Source organism: Neofelis nebulosa, chromosome 4, assembly GCF_028018385.1.
Source record: "Neofelis nebulosa isolate mNeoNeb1 chromosome 4, mNeoNeb1.pri, whole genome shotgun sequence".
Taxonomy (NCBI): Eukaryota; Metazoa; Chordata; class Mammalia; order Carnivora; family Felidae; genus Neofelis; species Neofelis nebulosa.
The window spans coordinates 156,383,907-156,408,137 of NC_080785.1; the positions used below are offsets into that span (position 1 = coordinate 156,383,907).

The 24,231-nt window shown below is 59.0% G+C and overlaps 2 protein-coding genes and 1 long non-coding RNA gene across 6 annotated transcripts in view; 2 read left to right on the forward strand and 1 right to left on the reverse strand.

The window, feature by feature from the left end:
* ELL (elongation factor for RNA polymerase II) overlaps positions 1-17,699 on the forward strand; it is a 78,402-nt gene extending 60,703 nt beyond the window's left edge. For both annotated transcript variants that reach the window (XM_058727401.1, XM_058727402.1), the window contains exons 6-12: positions 794-918; positions 8,180-8,276; positions 9,418-9,892; positions 12,895-12,961; positions 13,210-13,381; positions 14,655-14,699; positions 15,393-17,699. In XM_058727401.1, coding sequence (XP_058583384.1) covers positions 794-918; positions 8,180-8,276; positions 9,418-9,892; positions 12,895-12,961; positions 13,210-13,381; positions 14,655-14,699; positions 15,393-15,509 — 1,098 coding nt within the window. In that variant the 3' untranslated portion in view covers positions 15,510-17,699. The remainder of the gene's footprint in view (positions 1-793; positions 919-8,179; positions 8,277-9,417; positions 9,893-12,894; positions 12,962-13,209; positions 13,382-14,654; positions 14,700-15,392) is intronic.
* Positions 17,581-24,058, forward strand: ISYNA1 (inositol-3-phosphate synthase 1). Of its 3 annotated transcripts, XM_058727404.1 has the most exons (12): positions 17,581-17,717; positions 18,145-18,260; positions 21,026-21,154; positions 21,298-21,459; positions 21,741-21,873; positions 21,987-22,180; positions 22,375-22,524; positions 22,610-22,825; positions 22,937-23,101; positions 23,202-23,315; positions 23,405-23,622; positions 23,748-24,058. In XM_058727404.1, the coding sequence occupies exons 2-12, from the start codon at positions 18,174-18,176 to the stop codon at positions 23,947-23,949; spliced, it is 1,770 nt and encodes a 589-aa protein (XP_058583387.1). In that variant the 5' UTR covers positions 17,581-17,717; positions 18,145-18,173; the 3' UTR covers positions 23,950-24,058. The 3 variants fall into 3 exon arrangements, with proteins under 3 accessions (XP_058583387.1, XP_058583388.1, XP_058583389.1); XM_058727405.1 differs by lacking the exon at positions 21,298-21,459; XM_058727406.1 differs by lacking the exons at positions 17,581-17,717; positions 18,145-18,260; positions 21,026-21,154; positions 21,298-21,459 and adding an exon at positions 21,628-21,646.
* Positions 18,110-21,027, reverse strand: LOC131510357 (uncharacterized). Its single transcript, XR_009261010.1, has 2 exons — positions 20,380-21,027; positions 18,110-18,330 (listed from the first exon to the last, which is right to left on the reverse strand). It is a non-coding gene; the product is annotated as an uncharacterized LOC131510357 (long non-coding RNA).
* Positions 24,059-24,231: the final 173 nt, after the last annotated feature.

The following is a 24,231-nucleotide window of genomic DNA, read 5'->3' on the forward strand; positions in this document are numbered from 1 at the left end:
GTACCTGCTTTGGGGTGGGGCCCGGACTTCTATAAGCATCCTCAGGGTCAACGTTTTGAGTCTGCCTTCACAGTCTTGGAGACCAGCTCAGCCTTTGGTACCCCGCCCGGGCAGGGCTGGCTGGTTGCGGGGAAGGTGGACTTAGCCTGGCCCCTGGAGGCCCCGGCTGCCCCAGCCTCCGCCACGTGTGTCCCGGGAGTGTGTATTCGAGAGCGGGCGTCGGTCTGTTCAGACTGCTGTTGAGAGAATAACATACACTGGTGGCGTATAAACAACAGACGTTTACTTCCCACAGTTCTGGAGGCTGGGAGGCCTAAGATCGAGGCGCCAGCAGATTAGGGGTTTGGTGGGGCCCCCTTCCCAGTTCACAGAGTGGGTCTTCTCCCTGTGTCATCACGTGGCAGGAGTGGCGAGGGCCCCCTGGAGTCTCTTATAGGGGTCACTGCTCCAAACCCTCATGACCTCATCACCTCCCAAAGGCCCCACCTAAGATGAAACGTTCAGTCGGGAGGCTGGTGATGGGGTCCTGTGAGTATAGATGGCAGCACCGCCCCTTTAGGAGCCAACCTGTCTTCCGGCAGCTGTAAGACACCTGTGTCAGGACCTGGTGTTCTGACCCCTTTGCATCCCAGGGCTTGCTGCCCCGGTAGGCAGGGGATTTGGCAGGGGTGGGGGGGTTGGGTTCTGTCCTCTTTCCCCTCCTGTGTGTCTGCCCCCCACCTTCCATCAAATGCTGTCAGTAGCTCCTGCTTCCCCTGGGCTTCCCGCAAGGTGATTCTGGTTCTTCTTACAGGTGGCCAACGTGAATGCCAAGGATGGCACATGCACGCTGAAGGACTGTGTGTATAAGGATGTGCAGAAGGACTGGCCCGGCTACTCGGAAGGGGACCAGCAGCTGCTGAAGCGGATGCTGGTCCGGTAATGCCGCCATCTCTGGGCCTGTCCCCACACCTTGGTTCTGGGGCAGATCTCGTCCTGAGGATGCTGGGGTGGCCTTGTGTGGTTCTGAAGGCCACAGGGCCCTTGAGCAGGATGGAAGGATCCATGGAGACACTCTGGCAGTCTTTCCCCGCTGCCTGGGATGCCACAGTGCCCGGGCAGCCCACCGTGGCCCCTTGTCGGGGGAAAGGCCAGCCCCTGCTGGGTGGAGTGGAGGGCACAAGTCACTGTCCCGAACACCAGAATGCCCAGACAGAAGGATTCAGTCCACCCAGCTTATCCCAGTGCCTCCTTTCCTTTCCCATCAGGCTCCCTTCCCAAACCTGCACACCCCCACAGGCTTCTGCTGTAGGCCACTTCCTTCTTAAGAAGAACCTCTCGAGATCTTGAAGCAGAGAGAAACAAAGCAAAACAAAACTCCCCACAGACATGATTAAGTAGCATTAATTAAACACATTCCCTCTCAGATTAATTGGGACCTGAGGTCAGGAGTGGCCTTGGTGGCCCAGGGGAGGAGTGGTTAAGTAGGCCCCTGCCTGGCTCAGGCAAGCAATTAATGATTTCCTTCTCAGTTGATGCCTGACTTGGGAGCCGGGCTGTGAAGCGGCGTTCAGAGCAGGCTGATACACTAATTAGTCCTTAAGTGATTTCTCAGGGACTTGGAGTTATTTATGAGGGGTGTGTGTGTGTGTGTGTGTGTGTGTGTGTGTGTGTGTTTTGAAGTTCAGTTGTTTAAAGCACTAATTGCGTGTAGAAAGCAGAGCCGATTTGGGGCCGCTCTAGGTGAACCCGGAGTTTCTCGTCAGCCCTGCAGGGCACTCCTCCCCAAGCCAGTACCTGTTTCTAGGCCCGCCGAGGGTCAGGGCTCCGGCTGTCCAGAGGTCTTGGGGAGACTGAGAGGAGAGGTTTTCAGCAGAAGACCCCCCCACCCCCGCCCCCATCCCCTCTCTGGGGTCTGCTGTTGCCCCAGCTAAATATGTCTTGAGTTGACCACTGTTGACATGGTCAAGTTTACCTACCCAAGTGCTTGGAGGTGGCAAGGGGCACACGAGGGACACTCACTGCAAGACTGTTCCTGTCCTCCCGTCCTTCAGAGCCTCTCACTAACTGGCTGCTGTTCTCAGACCCTAAGGGCATTGGCCACACTGAGCTCCCCAGAAGGGGAATGGCCAGGAGTGTGTGTGTGTGTGTGTCTGTGTGTCCTGTGTGTGCGTGTGTGCGTGCGTGCGTGTGTGTGCGTGTGTGTGTGTGTAGGTGGGGTCAGTAGGAATCTCAGCTCTGGAGCTTTGTGCAGTTCTGGGCTCGTATTCCTCCCTGCTCTGCTGAATGAGCTGCCAGGACTCCTGTAAACCCAAGGCACTTGGCTTTCGCCCGGGCCAGCATGGTGCTCTTCTCTCTGCATGGGCCAGCTTAGGGATCAGCCTCACCAGGAAACACTCGACTTACCAGCAGCACCTACCGTCCTTGGAAGCTTGAACTGGTTGGTGTGCAGAAGTCAGGGTCAGCATCTTCGATGCCCGTGACCACGCTGAAGGTGACCCCAGCCACCTGTCTGCTCAGTTCTTTTTTAGGTTGTTCACGCCCCAAAGAAAACCCCATGCATAGCAGTTCTTGAAGCCATGGCCCCATGGCAGGAAGGAAAACTGGGCCTTGGGGTATTTCTGCTGGTGGGGAGTAGGGACGAGTGTCACCCCAGAAGCTGGGCCATCTCCTTTTCCTACAGCTTGTTCAAAATCCATACCTGAGTTAAGCACGCTTCTGCTTGCAGAGTCTACCTGGGCCCCTGAGGCTTTGCTCTACACGGACACCACTTCCTGCATCCTTTCGATTCTTTCTCTGTGCTTCTATTCCCCATGTGTGTAGCTGCTGGGGCCTGTCCTGCCCCAGGTGTTCCCATTGCAGGATGAGACTTTGGCAACGTTGCCTGGCCTTACACTCACTCCCCTCAACCCTGCCACCACCTGCACTTGTCCTGGCCTCGCTTCCCCGAGGGCAGGCATCTGGACCACACGCCAAACCACAGTCACCATCCCATCACATACGCTCTTTGTGGACTTGGTAACCTGCTTGGCTGCCCTGTCACTTACTCTGCTCATTCGCATTGTCCTTCACAACCCAAGCTTCCCCTGGTTGTCCCATGGCCTTTTGTCACTTTCAGCGGATCAGAGGTCCTGCCGGTTCCCCCAGGAGACCGCTCCACTCCTGTTCCCCTCTCACTCTCCTCTCGCTCTCCTCACTCCTCTCCCTCTCCCTCTCCCTCTCCCTGTGCAAGCTCTCCCATTCCTGGGTCTGCGATTCTGCCCCGGTGCTGAAGGGATACAGCTCCTGAGGAAAGGGCTTTGATTGGCCCCTCTGCCATAGCTCAGTCAGATTGGATTGGCAGTTGCCCAAGTCTGGGCCTTCAGATCCCGAGGACTTTTGCCTCCATGTTGAAGGCCTGGCCCACAAGGGTTGGAGGTTCCCCACCCAGCCATTTACACGTCTGCGTGATCACGGCGTGGCCTGGCAAGTGCTCTGGGGCGAGTGTCTCTGCTCTCACAGCCTGAAAACTCCCTTCATCCTTCTTCCCACCCTGTGTGTGCTCCTGGAAAGGCTTCCTATGCTCCTCCGGCAACCTCCCTTTATGTGAGGCAGGGGGCAGAGAGGGGGAGGGGGTGGGGGTGTCAGAGGTACGGGGGGAGGGTTGTGCTCCAAACGATTTTGCCAATCGTTTCTAGTTCCCACTGGTCTTCGGTCTGGTTTTTTGTAGCATCACATTCTCATTCCGTGGGAGTGATGTTTTTATTTAAAAATTTTTCATTGTTGAAATATGGTTGACATACGGTGTTACATTAGATTGGAGTCTGCAGCATAATGATATGACAGTTCTGTACATTTTTCAGTGCTCACCAGTAAGTGCAGTGTGGTCACCGTCTGCAACCCTGTGAGACTGTTACAGTGTTACTGACTGTGTTCCCCATGCTATAATTTTTTGCCTGTTCCGGTGACTTAATTATTTTATAACTGGAAGTTTGTATCTCTTAATTCCCTTCACCTCTTTCTCCCCCCCTCCAAGCCCCTCCCCTCTGGCAGCCACCGGTTTGTTCTCTGCATTTATGAGTCTGTTTCTCTTTTTATTTGTGTGTTCATTTTATTTATTTATTTATTTATTTATTTATTTATTTATTTATTTCATCTTATGTTTTAGATTCCACATATAAGTGGAAATAATATGCTGTTTGTCTAACTTATTTCACTTAGCATAATACCTTCTCGGTCCATCCACATTGTTGCAGACAGTGAGGTCCCATCCTTTTTTATGGCTGAGTAACATTCCGTTGTTTTTATCTTCCACATCTTTTTTATCTGTTCATCTATTCGCGGCCACTTAGGTTGCTTTCATATCTTGGCTCTTGTAAATAATGCTTCGGTCAACTTAGGGGAGCTTGTGTATTTTTGATTCGTTTGTTTGTTTCCTTTGTATAAGTACCCAGTAGTGCTATTGCTAATTGCCTGGTAGTTTTATTTTTAAATTTGGGGGGGGGGGTGAACCTCCATACTGTTTTCCACGGTGGCTACACCAGTTGGCATTACTCCCAACAGTGCAGGAGGGTTCCCTTTTCTCCCCATCCTCACCAGCACTCGTTTCTTGTCTTTTTGATACTAGCCGTTCCGACAGGTGTGAAGTGATATCTCATGGTTTTGATTTGCATTTCCCCGATGACTAGTGATGTTGAATATCTTTTCCTGTAGCTGTTGGCCATCTGTAGGTCTGTGGGAAAATATCTGTTCAGATTTTCTGCCCTTTTTAAAGTCAGATTATTTGTGGGGTGGTTTTTTTTTTTTTTGGTGTTGAGTTGTGTGAGTTCTTCATATGTTTTGGGTATTAATCCCCTAGCAGATATATAATTTGCAAATATCTTTTCCTGTTCAGTAGGCCGTTTTGTTTTGTCGATGTTCCTTTGCCGTGCAAAAGCTTTTTATTTTGATGAAGTCCCAATTGTTTGTGCTTTTCTTCCCCCTGCCTGAGGAGATGCATCCAACAGATATGTTGCTAAACTCGGTGTACAAGAGATTACTGTCTGTGTTTTCTTTTTAGGAGTTTTATGGTTTCAGGTCTCACATTTAGGTCTTTAATCCATTTTGAGTTTATTTTTGTGTATGATGTAAGCAGGTGATCCGGTTTCATCCTTTGGCATATAGGTGTCCAGTTTTCCCAATAGCATTTATTGAAGAGGCTGTCTTTTCCCTGTTGGATATTCTTGCCTCCTTTGTCATGGATTAATTGACCATATAAGCGTGAGTTTACTTACGGGCTCTCTATTCTGTTCCATTGATCTATGTGTCAATTTTTTTTTGTGCTAGTATTTTGCTGTTTTGATTATTATAGCTTTATATTGTGTCTTTTTTAAAATTTTTTAAATGTTTATTTATTTTTGAGAGACATACAGGGTGTGAGTGGGGGAGAGGCAGAGAGAGAGACACAGAATCGGAAGCAGGCTCCAGGCTCTGAGCTGTCAGCACAGAGCCCGACACGGGGCTCAAACCCGCGAGCTGTGGGATCATGACCTGAGCCGAAGTCGGACGTTCAACCGACTGAGCCACCCAGGCGCCCCTATACTGTATCTTGAAACACGGGATTGATGCCCCCAGCTTTGTTCTTTCTCACAATTCAGTGGCATTTATTATATCCACAACATTGTACAGCTACTACCTCTAGCTGTTCCAGAACATGTCCCCAGAAATGGAACCCCGCAGTAGCAGATACTCCCATCGCCCTCCCCCAGCCCCTGGTAACCACTGATCTGCTTTCTGTGTCTTTGGATTTGCCTGTTCTGTCTGGACGTTTCATATAAACGGGATCACACACCACGTGGCCTTTTCTGACTGGCTGCTTTTACTCTGTAACGTTTTTTAAGGTTCCTGTAGATTGTAACACGTGGCAGAGCCTTGTTCCTTGTTGTGGCTCGTGTGTGGTTATACAGCACAGCTGTCTATTCATTCATCTGCTGCTGGACCCTCGGGTCATCTCTTTCTCTTGGTGATTGTGGGTAGCGCTCCTGTGAACATTTGTGTCAGAGGATGTGTATGGACGTAGAGTCTCAGTCCTCTCAGGTGAGGAAGGAGGAGTGGAGTTGAGGTTTTCGAAAAACTGCCAGACTTTTCTCCCCGACAGCCGCACCGTTTTACGTTCCCACCAACAATGCACAGAAAGCTTCCAGTTTCTTCACATCCTCACCAGTACTTGCTTTTTTCCCCCCATTTTCTGGGTTTTTGTTCTGTTTGGTTTTTTGTTTTTAATTCTAGCCCTCTTATGGATGTGAGGTAATATCTCCTTGTGGTTTCGATTTGCATTTTCGTGACGACTCGTGGTGTTGAGCACTTTTTCATGTGCTTCTTGGCCATTTGTGTGTCCTCTTTGGAGAAATGTCTATTCTCGTTTGGAGAATGACCAATGTCTATTCTCGTTTGGAGAACTGTCTATTTGGAGTCCTTTGTCTTTCTGAGGATACTAAGGCTGGTGTTTCTGTTGTGGATTTAAAATTTTCATCTGCTTATAGAGTCTCTCTTCCCTTTCAAATGCATTTTCTTGTCTCTCTCACATTTGTTACCTGGAGGCCCGGGTGCAGGCCTTCAAGACTTTCCTCTGAGTGGCTTCACCTCCTCAGGAGGGCTGCTGAGGTTTCTCTGAAGCCCCACGGGCCCCTCTCTTTCCTCCTCTCCCGAGGCCACACGTCTGTCCATCTTGTTGTCCAGGTGTGGCTTGAGCAGCCTCCTGGCCTCCCAGAGAAGGCCTGGGCTCCTTCACTCCTCAGCATACTGTGGGATCTTTCCCCGCAGTGGACCAGGATCCAGAGCAGAGAGCGCACAGCCCTGCAGGAGCCCCTTCTCTGCGGTCTCTGAGGCTCTGACCCCCAGGCCTGTGGGGTCCTGTGGTCTGGGACCCCGTTTTCTTGGCTCCTATAAGATAGTCACCACTTCTGCTTTCTGCGTTAGACCGTGCTGCTGTCTTTCCCCTCTTTCGTGCCTTTTTAACGGAGGCTGGAAAGAGTGCATGTGAATGCCTCCGGTTGCTTCCTTGTGGCCCGGACAGCAGACTGGCAGTACCCCTTGTGGCCACACGGACTGTTTTACCCTGGTGCGTGCTTGCGTGTTGCAGGCCCTTTTCCTGTGGCTCTCCTTGCATTTGGGGCCACCGTGGAGGGGGCAGCAGCAGTGGTCTGTAATGTGGCCATCGGTCAAGGAGTTGTGCTCTGCTTGTCAGTGCTCAAGAGCAGTGCAGACGACATGGTCCCCGTGGCAGACATTTGCAGGGCACTTGGAGGGCCCGCGGCACCACACATAGCACCGGGCTGGCGGCTGGGCTCCTGTGAGACTCGTAACCTCCGGGAATATGAGAGGTGGATTAGAGAGGGGCCTCAGGCCAGGGTCACTAGTAGGCCTTCTGTTTGCCCGTTGAGTGTCAGAGTTGTTTGGTCCCTGGCTGCACTGTTATGCTCAGGTACCCCTCCTGTGGATCTCTGGCTGCCCCTGTCGCCCTTGAGGAGGTATTGTAATGTGGCTCCCAGGAAAGTGAATCCAGGAGGACCTCCTGAATCCAGGAGGACTTCCTGTCATGCCAGGTCATCTCAGTCCCCTTCTGCATTTTCTAAAGTTTCTGCAGTAAGCAGCATTATTAGGACGAATGATTTTTTTTTTTTTTTAATGTTTTGAGAGAGAGACACACACACAGAATTTGAAGTAGGTTCCAGGCTCTGAGCTGTCAGCATAGAGCCCAACGCAGGGCTCGAACTCACAGACGGTGAGATCATGACCTGAGCCGAAGTCAGACGCTCAACTGACTGAGCCAGGCACCCTGAATGATTGTTTTTAAAAGGAGGGGGCCGGTGCTCCAGTTTACCCAGCTTCCACAGGGACGTGACACAGACCTTGAATATCCAGTCAATTTTACTTGGGTCCCTGGTCTCCACAGTAACGGGTGTCTAGATGAGGGGGTGTCCACTGACCCTTCTGGGCGCAGCAGGACACTGAGCGGGGTGGTCCTCTGGGCTATGGATGAACCCAGGTTGGACGTGCTCAGGCTGCTCTCTGCCTACCATGCCCTGATGTTCCCGGCGTACTCGACCCCGTTCTGGTTCGCCAGGGCATCTGGCCCCTCCCCAAATCCCTGGGTGAGGGTGGGACAGCATGGTGTCCGTGGAAAGGCAGGTGGGCCTGGGTGTGCATGGGGCCTTTCAACTACCCCACTTCTCCTTCATAGGAAGCTGTGCCAGCCACAGAGTGCAGGTGGCCTCCCCGGAGACCCTGCTGCCTCCAGTCCTCCCAGGGAACATGGAAGCTCGGCCTCGCCCCCTCAGGTAGGAGTGGCAGGCATGGGTGTGACCGCAGGTGGTGGTGGCAGTGGTGAGGGGGGAGGGCGGGGTAGGAGCCAGGGGGCCAGGCCGGACCTCAGTGTTCGGGTAGCCTGTTGGGCCCTTGGCTCAGGGCCGGGTGTGGAGTGAGCAGCTGCCTGGCTTCCCCCAGTCTGGGGACCCAGGCCCGGGCCCTTGGCGCAGTTCCCTCGAGTACTTGTGGGTGGATGGAGAGCAGGCCACCGCGTTGCCCTGAGCCGGCAGGCATGGCAGGTGCGCTTGCTTCTCAAGCTGTCGCGAAGATTCTGTAAAATGGAGTGTGCTGGCTGCGGGCACAGGGCCCTGTGAGTGGTGGCCGCTGCTGATTTAATCAGTAGTCAGCAAGGGCACTCACATGTCCCTACCTGCATGCTCTGGCCCGTGAGTCCCCTGTCCCAGGTCCCTTATTTATCTCCCTTCTCTCCTTTGCCTTGGAGGCTCCCAGCCCGTGTCCAAGGCTCTGAAGCCTGCTTGTGGCGAGGTCAGGTCTCTGCGTGCCCTGGCTTTGGGGCCAAAATAGAGGGCTGAGGGCCCCATTGCACTGCTTCCCCCTGATCGCGGGCCTGCTGTCCACCATCTTTCTGTCTAGCTGCTTCCCTGGGTCTGGGCTGTCTGTGGTCCGTCCCTGCCTCACGCGCCTCAGCCTTCTCACTTGTGAAATGGGGATGAGGCCTGCACACGTAACAGGGTTGCCATGGGGATCCAAGGAGTCCTGGGTCTAGGGGGGTGGATATCCCAGCCGGTGGGGCTGCCCTGTATCCTTCGGACTTGATTCTGTCACCATCCCCCTCATCTAGGGAAGATGCTGGAAGCAGGGACGTTTCAGACCAGTCCCTAGAGGTGGCCTTTTTGAGTGCTTCAGCTGGCCAGTTCTGCTGATGCTGCTTCTCTGCTCCTACTCAGGGTGGGCTGAGCCTGCCTCAGCAAGGGCCTGGCTGTTTCTGTGTGCCCCCTTGTGGCCAGAGTGGGCCTTGCAGGTGGGCACCGGGTTTCCTAGGGCCTCGCTGCTGAGCTCAGGGTCAGCCTGTTGCTCCCCAGCCACTTCTCAAGGGACACCAGTGGTTCCAGACACAGTCTCCCTTCTAAAATTGTTTCCCTTCCTTTGTAGAAACGACCACAGCCTCCTGATTTCATCGATCCCCTGGCCAACAAGAAACCCAGGATATCACATTTCACCCAGAGAGCTCAGCCTGCCATCAATGGGAAGCTGAGTGCACCCCATGGCCGCGAGGCCCTATTGCCTACCCCAGGCCCGCTGGCTGGCACGGATGCCCACCTGCCCCCGCGGTTGGAGCCCCCGAGGGCCCATGACCCCTTGGCTGACGTCAGCAATGACCTGGGCCACAGCGGCCGGGACTGTGATCACGGAGAAGTGGCCGCCCCGGCCCCGACTACGCGCCTCGGTTTGCCCCTGCTGACGGACTGTGCCCAGCCCAGCAGGCCCCATGGCGGCTCATCGCGCAGCAAATCCAAGAAGAAGTCCAAGAAGCACAAAGATAAGGAGAGGGCAGCTGAGGACAGGCACCAGGCCCGGTTGCCAGACCACATGCCCAGCCCCCTTGGAGCCCCACCAGATGCCCCGGGTAGGTACCAGGAGACAGGCCTGGTGGTGGGAGACTGCAGGAGGACGTTGCCAGGAGCCTGAGCTCCCCACACCCGCCGTTGCTCAGAGGGGGCTGTACCACCCCATGGACCCCCATATTGGCACACCCTGCACATTCAACCCCTTTGCACCCTGTGTTCTTGTACGAGGTCGTGAGTGCCCCAGTGGTCTTGGCCTCGGAGGCTTCTGCAGTCCCTGCTGTGTGCCAGGCTGGTGCTGGGTGCACAGAACCCGACCGAGCTGAGGCCCATGGAGGCAAACAACGCACCCGGAGAGGAGCTAGTTCCAGGCTACAGCTCTGGCTGCAGGGAGGTCCCAGACACTGAAAGGGGAGCAGGGTGGGGCTGGGGTTCAGGGAAGGCAGTGGGGCGGCACGTGGGCTGCCGCAGGCCTTGTGTAGCCTGCTGACTAGTGAATATTTCAGCCTGTGGAGACTGGGTTTGGGAAGCTGTCCATAGAACAGCAGGCAGTAGGAGTCAGAATGAGGTCATGTAGCAGGTGAGGAAGCCGAAGTCGAGAAAGCTGGGATCACAGCAGCAGGTGCAAGGCTGGCTGGAGAGAGAGCGGGAGAACCTTTGTGGGGCCCAGAGCTACTGGGAAGGTGTATGGACAGGCCAGGCTTGGGGTGGGAGTGGGGGTCTTCACCCCCAGAGCTTGGGTCACCTTGAGTTCATGGCCCTAGGCGCCCGAGCTGAGCACCCCACGTGGCTGTTAACAGAATCAGCATGATGTGGCCACAGAGACGCAGCTGCACCTGCCTCCTGCAGGCAGTCTCACGCTGTGTGACTTTCTGCCGCTCTCAGGTTAGGTGTCCAGAAAGGATCCGAGCAGGAGGCATTCCTGGGACAAGGGTGGAGCTGCATTCTCCTTATTTTTAATGAGTTGTTCAACTGCTCTCTAGAAAGGCCTTTGCCGGCCCCTCCCTTGAGGTGAGGCCTAGTTCCCTTGAGCCTGTCCTGCCTGGGGAGATAAACCCTGAGCAGGCCCCACCGGTCAGCACATCCTGTCCCAAACGGTGAGCGCAAGACCCCATGTGCCCCTGGAAGGGCCCTGGGAAGGAGGAATACCATGGGGTGGGCCCCACACGTGAGACTCAGGTGGCTTCAGGTCCTGCCCAGGACACAGTGGCCTAGGTAGCTTGTCCCCGGATTAAAGTGAGAAAGTGAGGTTTGGAACCGGGCAAACCAGGGAGTAAGATGGCCCGAGGGAAGGCGTAAGGACAGCTGAGGCACTGGGAGCTGTGCCTTAGGCTGGGTGACTGTCTTCATCTGTGTCTCGCAGGTGCCTCGAATGGTAACAAAACGGTTGGGCACAGAGGCCCCCCGTCCTGCTCCGAGGCTCCTTCTGGGATAGAGTATGTGCTCTGCCTGTGCAGGCAGCCGTACAAGCAGGAAACAGCCACCTTGGTTCTTTGTGTACCCTGCCTCTGCTTCAGACTCACTGGAGAAGGTTCCAGGTCAGCATGTGAGGGAGCTTTCTCGCTCTCGTGTTCCACACGGAGGCACAGGCATCGATTTAACCCACTCCTCTGTGCGGTACTGTCCCAGCCCTGCGCCACGATTGCCTCTGACCCCCACGCATCTGCCGGGCAGATGGCTCTTCTTAGCCACCCCTGTCCTGATGCCACCTTGGGCCCATAGCCCCAACTCGTGCCTGCGCTGCAGGTGCACTCCTGGGTCCTACGCCCATCCTTGTGTCTGCCCCCCACTCTTGCTCGGTCCCTGGACCCCTGCTGTTGCTTCAGGGTACCTTCCTGGGCAGGCTGGTGTACTGGGTGTGGGGGTTGGGCACAGCCAGGCCGAACTCAGGAGGCCCACTGACCTCTGAGGGGTCGGATGGGGAGTCCCTCTCACAGGGGGACCCAGGCATGGGGGAGGCATAGGAGAAGCTGGTAGAAGGGACAATGGGGGGGGGGGGCAGCTGTGGGGGGTTCCCTGTAGGCCCGGGGCACACGGTGGGAATCAGCTCGGCTAGTGAAGGGGGGTGGCTGAGTGAGGACGATGCACAGAGAGTGTTCCAGTAGGAGTAGGGCCTCTAAGTTTTGCTCAGGCCAGACCCCAGAGGTGTCTCAGGTGGTAGGTGAATCTGACCCTGAGCCTTGGTTTCTCCATTTGTTCTCTCACCTGAAGATCTCAGGAAGGCTAAATGAGGCAATGCTGACTGGGCCCACACATGGTAGAACACTCTGGAAGGCGTACCTTATGCAAAGCGTGGGTCGCGGAAGCACGGACTAAACTTACATGTGTGTTCATCGGGCCACGGCCCCGAGACGGGGGAGAGGTGTGCTCCATGGTGGGAATCATTCCCTGCAGCCCAGGGATTCCCAGGTGGGCTGCTTTCCAGTCAGAGGGACACACAGTGGGTACCGAGGATATACTGCATGGTGACAGATGTCTTCCGTGCTGAGAAAAAAGGCCGTCTGAAAGAAGCCCCCCCCCCCCCCGGGAAATCTGCTAGATGGTAGTTTTGGTCTACTCTGCCCCCAAGAGCCGCGGACAGTCCCGTGTCCTCCAGCTCCTCCTAGTGGACGGCCTGGGATGCGGGCAGGAACAAGGTGGCCATCATTCTTCGTCCTGCAGGGCCAGAGACCTTGGACAAGGGCGTTGCTTGTTTTCAGAGTAGCGGTCTTTTACATGCAGTCAGCAGAGGTAGCAAGGTCTCTGGATCGGTCAAGCTCTGAACAAGTGGCCCGTGTGTTGGCCCTGTCATTAACGCGTCCTTTCTGCTGCTTGCCGGAAACGTGCACGCGGCACGCCAGGGCTCCCTGCACTTTGCACGACTGTGGTCCAGGGACGCACACTTGGCTCGGCTGCGGCGCTTCTGGGTCCAGTGAGGCCCCCGAGGTGTCGCTTGCCCAGCCCTCACACTCCCTCTGCCCTTCCTGACCCCCCTTCTGCTATCCTTCCACGTCCTCCGGACAACAGAGCTTGGTGCGGGTCTCGGTGTGGACTCGGAAGGTACGCATTTGCTCTTCCTTCGTAGGTTTAAATGGGGCCTGCAACAGCTCGAGCGTTCCCACGTCAACCTCAGAGACCCCCGACTACTTGCTGTGAGTACTTCCCTGGTTGGCCCCCCCTCTCCCCGCCCCACGCTCTCCCCCGCACCGCAAGTTAGCGGAGGTAGGATCCGACTGCATGTTGCTGTGTGGGAGTTCTAGGACCAGGCTCCCGCTCAAGCCAGGAAATCACCCACGAGGTGGGGGCTCGTGGGGGGCGGGGCGCGGGCGACCACGGGCACCCCAGCCTCTCTCCACAGCAGCCCCCTGGGCCCTGCTGGCCCCTCTCTCCCTCTCCCCAGGAAATATGCCACCATTTCCTCCTCGGAGCAGCGCCAGAGCTACAAGAACGACTTTAACGCGGAGTACAGCGAGTACCGCGACCTGCACGCGCGCATTGAGCAGATCACACGGCGCTTCACGCAGCTGGACGCCCAGCTCCGGCAGTTGTCCCAGGGCTCCGAGGAATACGAGGTGGACACCCCCCTCCCCCGCCACCGTCCACCGCACTCACAGACATACTCTGGGCTGGGGGCCCGGCCCACCCCGGGCGCTGCACACTTGCCCCCCGTGCTCTGCACCCGACCTGGTGAGACGGGCCTGTTTCTCATGGGTGCAGCCACACCCGAGGCCTCCAGCCCTAGCCATGGCCCCCGAGCCTGGCCTCTACCCCTCCCAGGGGAGGAGGGCCGCCGCGTCTGCCGGTGTTTCTCCCTGTCACGCCTGGCAGTCAGCTGCCCCTTGCTGCTGTTGTGATTCAGGCCCATCCCCGGGGCTCGGCCATGGAAGTCCGCGGGCTGTCGGGCCAAGTTTGGCCTCCTCTGCAATGGGGACGGTGGAGGCTGATTCCGCAGGTGGGAGGTGACCTGTTAGGGCAGGGGTGGCATCTGGAGCAACTGAAACAGCCAAGCCTCGCACAGAGCGGTGGGTCGGATTACTGGGTCCTCTCTGCGGCTCACAGCCCATCCGTGCTCTCAGAGCCACAGGGGGAGGGGCTGGAGGGTTCCTGTGGCCCCCTGCCCGTTTTAGGACTCCCTCACCCTCTGATCAAAGGCATGCGGGCTCCCCGAGCTGACCGTGTTGGAGCTCACCGGTGGGGGGTCGGAGGGGGCTCTACCCTTGGTCAGCAGCCCTGGGACTCCAGCCTCCCCTCGTGACACCTTTCTGAGCTAGTTATCTGATTGATCGGGTGTTGAGGTCCGTCTCCCCTCGTGGGAGCCACCTTGGTTTCCAGACAAAACCAGCTCGTAATTGGAGGCACGATTGGGGTTCTGAGGGTCTGGGATACATGAGTCCCTGGGGTCTCTCTCTCTCTTCCCTCCTGCAGCCCCCACGTGGACATTCCCCCAGTAGCTCCCTGCACCCTCAGATGGTTGGCCTTGAACAGAGGACAGGCCAACTGGGTGTGAGGGAAGGAGGCCACCCAGCCTGCTCTTTGCCTCCTCCCTCCCACGGTTCTGACCGGCCCCTCCCGCTGTGCTGCCCATCATGCTGGTCCCTGAGGCTGGGCCCCTGCCTCTCTCTCCCCTGGCCCAACATCCTCCCCCCACCTCCTGCCTTGTTCATCTCCCCTCCCCACCCCTCGGCCTGCCTCTCTTTACTTTGGTCAGCTTCCCTCACGCCATGCTGAGGCTATTGTCTCAAGGCAGGTGGTGACTGTGCAGGTCACAGGTTATCAGGGAGAAGGGGTCACTCAGTTGGGGTTTCCTGCAGCCAGGGTCATTGTTCGCTTTCTTTTGTTTTCCAGACTACTCGCGGGCAGATTTTGCAGGAATATCGAAAAATCAAAAAGGTAAGTATCTACCCTTTGTGGGCTTGGGGAGGGGGTCAGACGAAGCTGGCTTAAGGTGAGCAGCACTAGAGTCCGGGAGAGGACGGAAAGGGGATGGGCCTTGGCTAGGCTGGAGTCTTGGGTCCTCAGGGCAGTCCCTGCCCCCATTGACAGCTAAGAAGCTCGGCCCGTCCCTCCCTGGGCACCCCAGCACCCTCCAGCTCTCCCACTGCTTCGTGGGTGCAGCCCCCAGGCTCTTTCCGGCTCCCTCCAAGGTCAAGGGAGGAGCCGAAGCTTCCCGCCCCCAGCTGCTAGTCTGGCAGGAATGCCTAGTCAGGGCTCTGTCAGTTCTTGCTCCTCAAGGCCACGAGCTGTGGCTTCACCACGTGTGTGCCCCCGTGTGCCAGGGTGTTTCTCTGCCAGCCAGGTCCCAGCCCAGGAAGGAGACTTTGTGACAGTCTTGCCTCTGACCCTCATCCTGGCAGTGACCGTGTTTCCCAGGATGGGGCTTGGGGGCGGGGGAGGGAGGGACACCAGCCCAGGGCTCTGGCCCAAGGTAGAGCAAGGGTCCCTGTCATTGCTTGGTGGGCACTGGCCTGCAAGTAGGGGGAGTGCGAGCCCGAGGCGACCAGCAGGCTGGCCTGCTTCACACAGGGCACGCTCTGGGGTGGCGGCTGCAGGATGTGGCTCAGCCCTGCCGCTGCTCTCTTGCAGACCAACACCAACTACAGCCAGGAGAAGCACCGCTGCGAGTACCTGCACAGCAAGCTGGCCCACATCAAGAGGCTCATCGCCGAGTACGACCAGCGACAGCTGCAGGCCTGGCCCTAGCCTGAGGCCACGGGGCTGGTGGTCCGGGCCGGCTCCCCATGCCGGGCCAACCCTCCTGGATGGTGGGGGAGCTGGGGGCGGGGGGGGGGGGGGGGGGGGCGGAGTTCCAGAGCGGAAAAAAAGAGATTTATTTAAACAAATAAACACGAGGAAGACACGTTCATCTGAGCCAGCAACGCCGGCTTTCGGGGGAGCCCCTGCAGACCTGGTGCCCACAGGTCACAGATCCAGGTGCGGGGGCCGGCGTCTCATCCCACTCCCCCGGCCCCCTCCCCCACCTCCTGAGGAGCCCCCACCTCTTCTCCGGCCCACAGCCCAAGGGGCTTGAGCTTCCCCCTCCCCGAAAGACTCCAAGGCCAGCCTGCCTGCCTTTTCTAGTTTTATACAAAGACAGCCACTTTTAGCTACTGCTTATGAGACTTCAGTCTATTTTTGTATGAGAGAGAAAGCATCTTTTCTAAACCTGTGCCTCCCCTCCTTGGACACCAGGGTCTAGATGCCGCCCTGTGTCCTTTCTGCAGTATTACAGATGCCATCTGAAAGTCGAGAGTTGCTCCTGAGGGCTGAGGAGAGAACCAAGGAGGGGGTGGTGGGCAGGGGCGGGGGTGCAGCTGATGCCCACGTTTGGCTGTGCTCCCGCCCCGGGCCCTCCCTACAGCCCCGGGCCTCTCCCGGCCCAGGCCCGGACGGGGTCTCTGCTCTAAGGGGGTAGAGGCCCGCCCAGGTCTATTTCGAGAACTCCAGCTGGCCCCAGAGCAGCTGCTGAGAGCCGGAGGGGCAGAGCGGCTCTCGGCCCACCAGGCCTGCCCTGCTATTTCAGGCCCTCAGCTGTAGGGGGTCACTGGGGGTTTTCTGTGCTACGAGCTCACACTGCAACAACAGTGTCGGATTTTCTTTTATTACGTTCTCGATTTCCCCCTTTGCTGCTGCTTTTCTTTTCGCGCTGAGACCGTGTGGTCTCCATGCTGTTGACCTCACTCCATCCCTCAGTCCACTTGTGGGTCTTGGGGTCATCTTAGCAGAGTCACCGCAGGGTTTATACTCAGGGAGGGGCTGGGGGGGGGGAGTTGATGGGGTCCGGGGACCCCCTGAAAGTGAGCTCAGAAAACGTGCCCTGTCCGCCCACTCTGGGCGGGGGGGCGTGGGATCCATGGACACCATCATTGCTGCTTAGTAGCTGTGCCTAGTCTAGTGTCCCCCAGTGTTGGGGGACCACATGTATGTGTGTGTACGTGTGTGTGAGGGCCCCGCCGGGGTGCAGTGGGGACGGAGGCGTGTGTTCACATTCAGGGCCGCATTCGGCGAAGCCACAACCAGGGAAGGCAGACGGAGAGGCTGCAACCTGGAGCCTGGGGTCATGCGCTGGGTGGGTGGGGGGTGCTGTCGCCAACAGTGGTGAGGCAGGGAGAGCAGAAATGCTCACACAGAAAAATGTCTATTTTTCCAAGCCACGGGGACGTCTCCTAACGGTTTCCCAAAGAGCAGGCGCCCTCACGGAGGCACCGGCAGCGTGCCTGCCCCACCCAAGGCTCCTTTCTTGGGACCCCTGGGACACCCCGAGCACCGAGGGAACTGACCCTTCATGTTTCAGTGGTTGTTTTGTTTTTTTTTCATTTGGGATGGAGTGGGATAAGGGTTGAGCAGGCTCCAGGGACCCCCCCCGAGTTCTGCAGACAGCCGCGTTGTACGCCTAGACTGTCCTCAGCCGGACGCGCAGACCCGGGTGAAAAGGGATTATTTAAGGAGCCTGCAGCCCGCGGGGCTGACCCGGCCCTCTGCCCTGGGAACCGGTTCAAGGGACTCTCAGTTGAATTTCCTTTTTGTTGTTGGCTTTTTGTTGTTTTTTGTTGTTGTTGTTGTTTTTCTCCTTTTAAGGAATTATGAAGCTAAGAAAAAGTTTTGTGCTTTGGGGGTTGATGGACAAAAGTTCTAGCTGATTAAATATGGTCTAACTTATTGATACTGTGTTTTGCACCCCCTTTTTAATATTGTACTGTGGAGAAAAACTATTTTGAGCCATGGAGTTGGTGTTTACAAGAACTTTTCACTTTTGCCAAAATGTTACGATTGAAAGGCATCCGCGTCTTCAGTTTCCTATTTTCTTAAAAGATCTAGTGTCCTTTTTGTACACTAAACAGGTGAATGCTGATTTTTTTTCAACCTACAATAAATTTCACTGAACCGAACCTAGCAGCCCGGAGTGCCTGGGTGCGTTTGTGTCTGTCACAGCCAGGGGCCTCCTGGGCCCCTGTGGGGGAGGGCTGGGGTCAGGACTAGACTTGGCCGGCCCCGGAGTAGCCATGGTGATGAGCACACGTGGGGGTGAGGCCGGCAGGTGGAGGCTGACCCAGCGAGGTGATGGGCCCTGCAGGTGCCAAGGCACGAGGCCAGACCACTTGGTCACAGGCAGGAGAGGAATGGACACTGGGGATGTGGGGGCAGCGGGGAGCCAGGGTGGGTGTATGAGCAGGGCCGTGTCCCCGGGTGTGGACAGGGTAGACCAGGCCCAGCAGAGGCCTCCCGAAGTGCCAGAGCCCCCAGGAGCAGGGATCGCGTGGGGCCAGGGGAGCACCCACGTTTGGGGAAATGATGAAAACGGCGGTGACGGCACTATTTTATTGTTTCTCCCAACTAGGCCGGCTCGCTGGGGCCGCCCCTGTGCCCATGATGGGGATGGGGACGCTGAGGCCCAGTGGAATCCCACAGGCCCGGGATGCCAGCAGGGATGGCTGTCCTTGTCCCATGTTCCAGGTGAGGAGCTGAAGGCAAGGCAGGGGTCAGGGTCCTGTTCTTGAAGGACGTGGTGCGGGTGGGTGTTTATCTTAGCAAGGAAAAATAGATAAAGAGTAAGACTGGGATTAAAGGGGTCCAGGGGTCAGGGGCTGTGGGCCTTAGCCTCTGGGACAGCCCTGCTGGCCAGCAGCCTTGGTCCGAGTTCTAAGGTGGCCTGGGAATCCAAGGGGCGCAGGAGACAAGGTCAAGCAGGCCCTGTGGGGCAGAGTGTACCCTGCTCCCCGGGCGGCCTGCCCGTACCGTTCTTCTCGGGGATAACATCTCTCTCCCCCACGGTCCAGAGTCCAGGGCCAGCGTCTGCCTCCTTCAACCCCGTCACGCCTCAGCTTCGCCTTGCCCACCCGACTCCCTAGGCCCTCCACCAGACTCCCCTGCAGCCCCCGTGCCTCCCAGGGTGGCCGTCACCCCCGGCACCTCAGCGGCAGGCAGTCCCGTGACCATCCTTCCCGAGCCAAGGACGTCACAAGTCCAGCCCCCCAGCCCCAGAAGGGTCTTCCCAAGCTCACAATCTGTACCGTGGCCGAGGGGCTAGGGGCCGCCCACCATTCCGGCCACTTGTTGGACGACATCCCCAGGTGTCATCTTGCCGGCACTCTGATCCCACAATCCCTCCTGTGCGCCGGGCTCCACCTGGGCACTGGCACTCGGTGGCTGAGACAGCCCTGCCCCTGCCCTCGAGAGCCCCACCGGGGTCCCCAGGTGGTCCCTGCGAGCACTGTACGGTGCCCATTTGTCTGCCAGGATTAGAAGCAGCCCGAGGCCACGTCCCTCCCAGCCCCCCACCCAGCCACCCCACTGCCCTTCCGGGGAGCCTGTCTGGGTCAGCTCTGCCCCCACCATCTCATCTTCCTGGCACCTCCCGCAGGCTGCCCAGTGAATGCTAGGGCTCCCCAGGCCTGGGGCTGGGGACCTCTCTGGTCTCCGCACACATTCCCAGGTCACTTGTCACTTGGAGGCACAAGCTCCCTCCAGTCCTCTGGCACCTACTGGATTTCAATTCTTGGAGCTGGCATCAGACCCCACAGGTTAAGGGCTCAGTCCCACGCAAGACCGCCCCGACCTCAGACACCTGCCACAAGTCTCGGGCCACCCAAACTTCTGACCCACTGGCTATACATCAGGGGTTCCCTCGGCTCCCCCCCTTGGTTTGCCAGAATGGCTCACAGTGCTCAGGAAAACACTCCCAACAGCCGGAGGAGGTAGATGGTGAAGGCAGGGAGCAAAGAATGGCACTGGGCTTCCATGCCTTCTCCAGATGTGCCACCGCCCATCATGTGGGCTTCCCGAGCCCTCCTTGTTGGGTTTTTGCACAGGCTCCGTTATGTACATATGATGAAATCACTGGCCGTTGGTGACTGAACTCAATCTCCAGCCAGGAACTGGGGACGAAACCCAAATATTATACAATACGCCCTCCCTCCGGCCTCGAGGGTCTGCCCTTGTCCCCAGACCGCTTCTCTTCCCTCCCACCCGGCCACCTTTCCATCTGCCCCCGAACCCACTCCCCCAGGTTTTTGCCTGGGCAGTCCTTCATATCTCCCCATGAGAGATGTCCTCTTGTCTCAAGAACCTTGCAGCAACCACCTCCTCCAGGCAGCCTGCCCTTGCCAGACCCTATCTGTGAGTTGCCTCTGGCTAGGTAGGGGTGCCCCACTGTACTTCCGACTCCCCTACACTGGAGCCCCTTGAGGGCAAAGCCTGGAGCCAGAGTCTTGGAGCCCACAACCCCCAAGGCCAGGCCCTGACCATGTTTCCTGCGAACGTTCCCAACTATCCACCTTTTGGGTCAGCTCCAGTGGTGGAAACTTTCCAGCCGGAGGAGGCCGCTTGTTTTGGAAAGTTCCTGGGGGAGCCGCCCCCGCCCGCCCGCCGGGTTCCCACGCTCCCTTATCACTGGGTGCTAGGGGGGCGCCGTGCTGTGCCTGCCTAGCTCCTCCCCAGCTGACCTCGTTGGTCCTGCCCACCCCCTCCCTTCCGCTGCCCTCTGACCAAACACCGGCCCCCTCCAGCCTGGCCCTGCCAAGCCCTCCTGCCACAGGTAGGGAAACCGAGGCCTCGCAGCGCCCCCTACACGCACCTTGTGAGCCCTGTCGGGAGTGTCTTCTGCTCAGGAAGGGGGAGGCCGAGGCGGCCTAGGCTGAAGCAGTGTTTGGCTCGGGAGTCAAGAGTTCTGGCCTTAGTTTCCACTGCAGTATCTCGGACCCAGGTGCCCAGCCCCCCCTGCCCTGCTCCAGCTCCACCTTTGCCTTGTGGCTGGGCCTGGCGCGCTCTCGCAACCATTATTGTCCTCTTTTGCAAAATGAGGCAAAGTGGCCGAGCGCCTTAAGCGACTGTGGTGCGAAGTGAATCCACGCGCTCCGTGCTCGGGCCGGGGTCTGTAGCCCACGTGGATGTCCTGCCGCGCCAGGCAGGGCGGGAATCCCAAGGGCGGTGATGGCTAAGGTCTCCCGGGGCCTTGAACCCGAATCTTAGGCAGACGCGCCCCTCCTCCCCGCGCGCCCCTCCTCCCTGGCGCGGGTGGGGTGAGGGGCGGGGCGTGGGCGGGGCCGCGGCTCTTTTCTCTGGAGTTCGCGCGCCCCGAGCCCTCGCCGTCCGCCACTGTCCGAGTTGACTCCGCGCCGGTGAGTGCGTCCCCGGGTTTGGTGCGGGCTCTCCGGGGACCGCAGTCGCCTCGGTCCGCCGGCTCCCGTGTCCCCGCTGACCTGCCCATCCTACGCCCCTAGCTCTCCGCGATGGAGGCCACAGCCGAGTTCGTGGTCGAAAGCCCCGACGTGGTCTACGGCCCTGACGCCATCGAGGCTCAGTACGAGTACCGGACAACGTGCGTCAGCCGCGAGGGCGGTGTCCTCAAGGTAGGCAGGGGACCAGGAGTTGTGGGGTGGGAGTGGGGGAACTAGGGAGCCAGGAGGGGACGGGAATGACCCAACGTCTGTGGGCCTGTCCCTGCAGTAAGAGGGGGGTGTGGCCCCAGACTCACTGCACCGCCCGTCCCCAGGTATACCCCACGTCCACGCGCTTCACCTTCCGGACCGTCCGGCAGGTGCCCCGGCTCGGGGTCATGCTCGTCGGCTGGGGTGGGAACAACGGCTCCACGCTCACCGCTGCCGTGCTGGCCAACCGGCTGCGCCTGTCCTGGCCCACGCGCACCGGCCGCAAGGTGGGGGGTCGGGTGGGGCTTGGCCTTGGCCGGAGTCGGTGCGGGAGGGAGAAGGGCCTCTAGGGGGCGGAGCTCTACGAAGGAGGGGGGGCCCTCAGGGGGAGGAGCCTAAGGTGCCGGCCGGCTCCCGTGGCGGGGGGAACCTCCTCCAAACGGGGAGCCGCTTCTGCGGCTGAGGCGTCCAAAAGTAAGGCGGAGCTTGAGGATGCCGGGCGGGGCCCTGGCCGGCCAGCGGCCCACGCCACGCCCCACCTCACTCCGCCCCGCCTGCCGCCCCCCAGGAGGCCAACTACTACGGCTCGCTGACGCAGGCCGGCACCGTTAGCCTGGGCTTGGACGCCGAGGGCCAGGAGGTGTTCGTGCCCTTCAGCGCACTGCTGCCCATGGTGGCACCCGACGACCTCGTGTTCGACGGTGGGCGGGGCCCTAGGCAGGGGCGGGTGGGAGGCGGGGCCTGGAGGGGCCTAGGTTCCGGGCTGGGCTGAGCTTGGGGGTGTTAGCCTCCCACCCCGCACACCCCGCCGCAGGCTGGGACATATCATCCGTGAACCTGGCTGAGGCCATGCGGCGCGCGCAAGTATTGGATTGGGGACTGCAGGAGCAACTGTGGCCACACATGGAGTCCCTCCGCCCCCGGCCCTCTGTCTACATCCCCGAGTTCATCGCCGCTAACCAGAGTGCGCGTGCGGACAACCTCATACTTGGCACTCGCGCCCAGCAGGTGCAGCCCCGCCCCAAGCCCTTTGTCCCTTGCCACTTGTTGCTCCCGCCGTTTGCCCCCACGTTCTCTATCCGTCTTTTGTCTTCACGCTCCCATCCTGAGGGTCCACACCTCACTCCGCACTTGGGCAACTGAGTCGCCCAGACCTCTCCAGATCGAGGGGGCCTGTACAACCTCCTTCCCTCCCCGCCCAGTTGGAGCAGATCCGCAGGGACATCCGTGACTTCCGGTCCAGCGCTGGGCTCGACAAAGTCATCGTCCTGTGGACAGCGAACACGGAGCGCTTCTGCGAAGTGGTCCCAGGCCTCAATGACACTGCTGAGAACTTGCTGCGTACCATCCAGGTGGGGGTGCACACGGGGTTGGAGAGGGGCCAGGGCCAGAGCCCCAAAGAACCCCTCCGTGCTGACTGCCCGCCTACGTCCGCAGCTGGGCCTGGAGGTGTCGCCCTCCACTCTCTTCGCTGTGGCCAGCATCTTGGAGGGCTGTGCCTTCCTCAACGGGTCCCCGCAGAACACGCTGGTACCCGGGGCCCTCGAGCTTGCACGTCAGCGACGCGTCTTCGTGGGTGGAGACGACTTCAAGTCAGGACAGACCAAGGTCAAGTCCGTACTGGTGGACTTCCTTATCGGCTCCGGCCTCAAGGTGCGTGGGCCCCGGGGGGTGCACGGCGCGGGAGGGGGTGCTTGGACCCTAGGCGCCGGGGTTGTGCGCTGCGGGGCCTGCAGCTGCCGCGGGGCCCCTTTTTCCCCGCAGACCATGTCCATCGTGAGCTACAACCACCTGGGCAACAACGACGGGCAGAACCTGTCGGCGCCGCCACAGTTCCGCTCCAAGGAGGTGTCCAAGAGCAGCGTGGTGGATGACATGGTGCAGAGCAACCCGGTGCTCTACGCACCCGGCGAGGAGCCCGACCACTGCGTGCGTGGGCCGTGGGCCGTGGGCCGCTATGGGGGTGGGGTGGGGTGGGGCTCCCGGCCGAGGAGGGCGGAGACCCCTGTGACCTCGTGCTGCCCTCCAGGTGGTCATCAAGTACGTGCCGTACGTGGGCGACAGCAAGCGTGCGTTGGATGAGTACACGTCGGAGCTGATGCTGGGCGGCACCAACACGCTGGTGCTGCACAACACGTGCGAGGTGCGGGGCCCGCCGGGCCGGGAAGGGGGCTGCCCACCGGCCCCCCCCCCCCACCTTCTGACCCCCCCCCCCCCCCCCCGGCCCCACAGGACTCGCTTCTGGCCGCGCCCATCATGCTAGACCTGGTGCTGCTGACCGAACTGTGCCAGCGAGTGAGCTTCTGCACCGACGCCGACCCCGAGCCGCAGAGCTTCCACTCGGTGCTGTCGCTGCTCAGCTTCCTCTTCAAGGCGCCGCTAGTGCCCCCGGGCAGCCCGGTGGTCAATGCGCTCTTCCGCCAGCGCAGCTGCATCGAGAATATCCTCAGGTGCGCCCTGGCCTTGGGGCTCCCCGTCCCAGGCCCAAGTGGCCACAGGGATTCTAGGGATCGGAGGCCGCGGGGTCCACCGGCTGCGGAGTCCGGTCCCCGCTAACCCCCGGCCTTTTCCCCAGGGCCTGTGTGGGGCTCCCGCCACAGAACCACATGCTTCTGGAGCACAAGATGGAACGCCCCGGCCTCACGCGAGGGGGGCCCGTGGTCGCTGCCTGCCCTGTGCCTTGCAAGAAGGGACCGGCGCCAACTGCCCCCAACGGCTGTACGGGTGATGCCAACGGGCACTCGCAGGTTGAGGCACCCCAGATGCCCACCACTTAAGGCCATGGTCCTTCTTCTGCCCCCAAACTCCGGCCTCCATTGCCCCTCAGGACCCAACCTTTCCAAGACCCCTAAAGACAATAAAGCCAGTGCCACTACGGCCACAGCATCACCTGTGGGTTCTTGGCGCCTGCGACCTAATCCTAATCACCCCCACCCCCCCCCCCTCTAGACCCCATTTCCCGTCCAACCTACCCTTCAAAAACTGATGTCCCAAATCTTGAGACTTCCAGAACCCTGAAGCCTTTGCCTAACCCCATGATGGAGGGTGTGGCTGCAGGC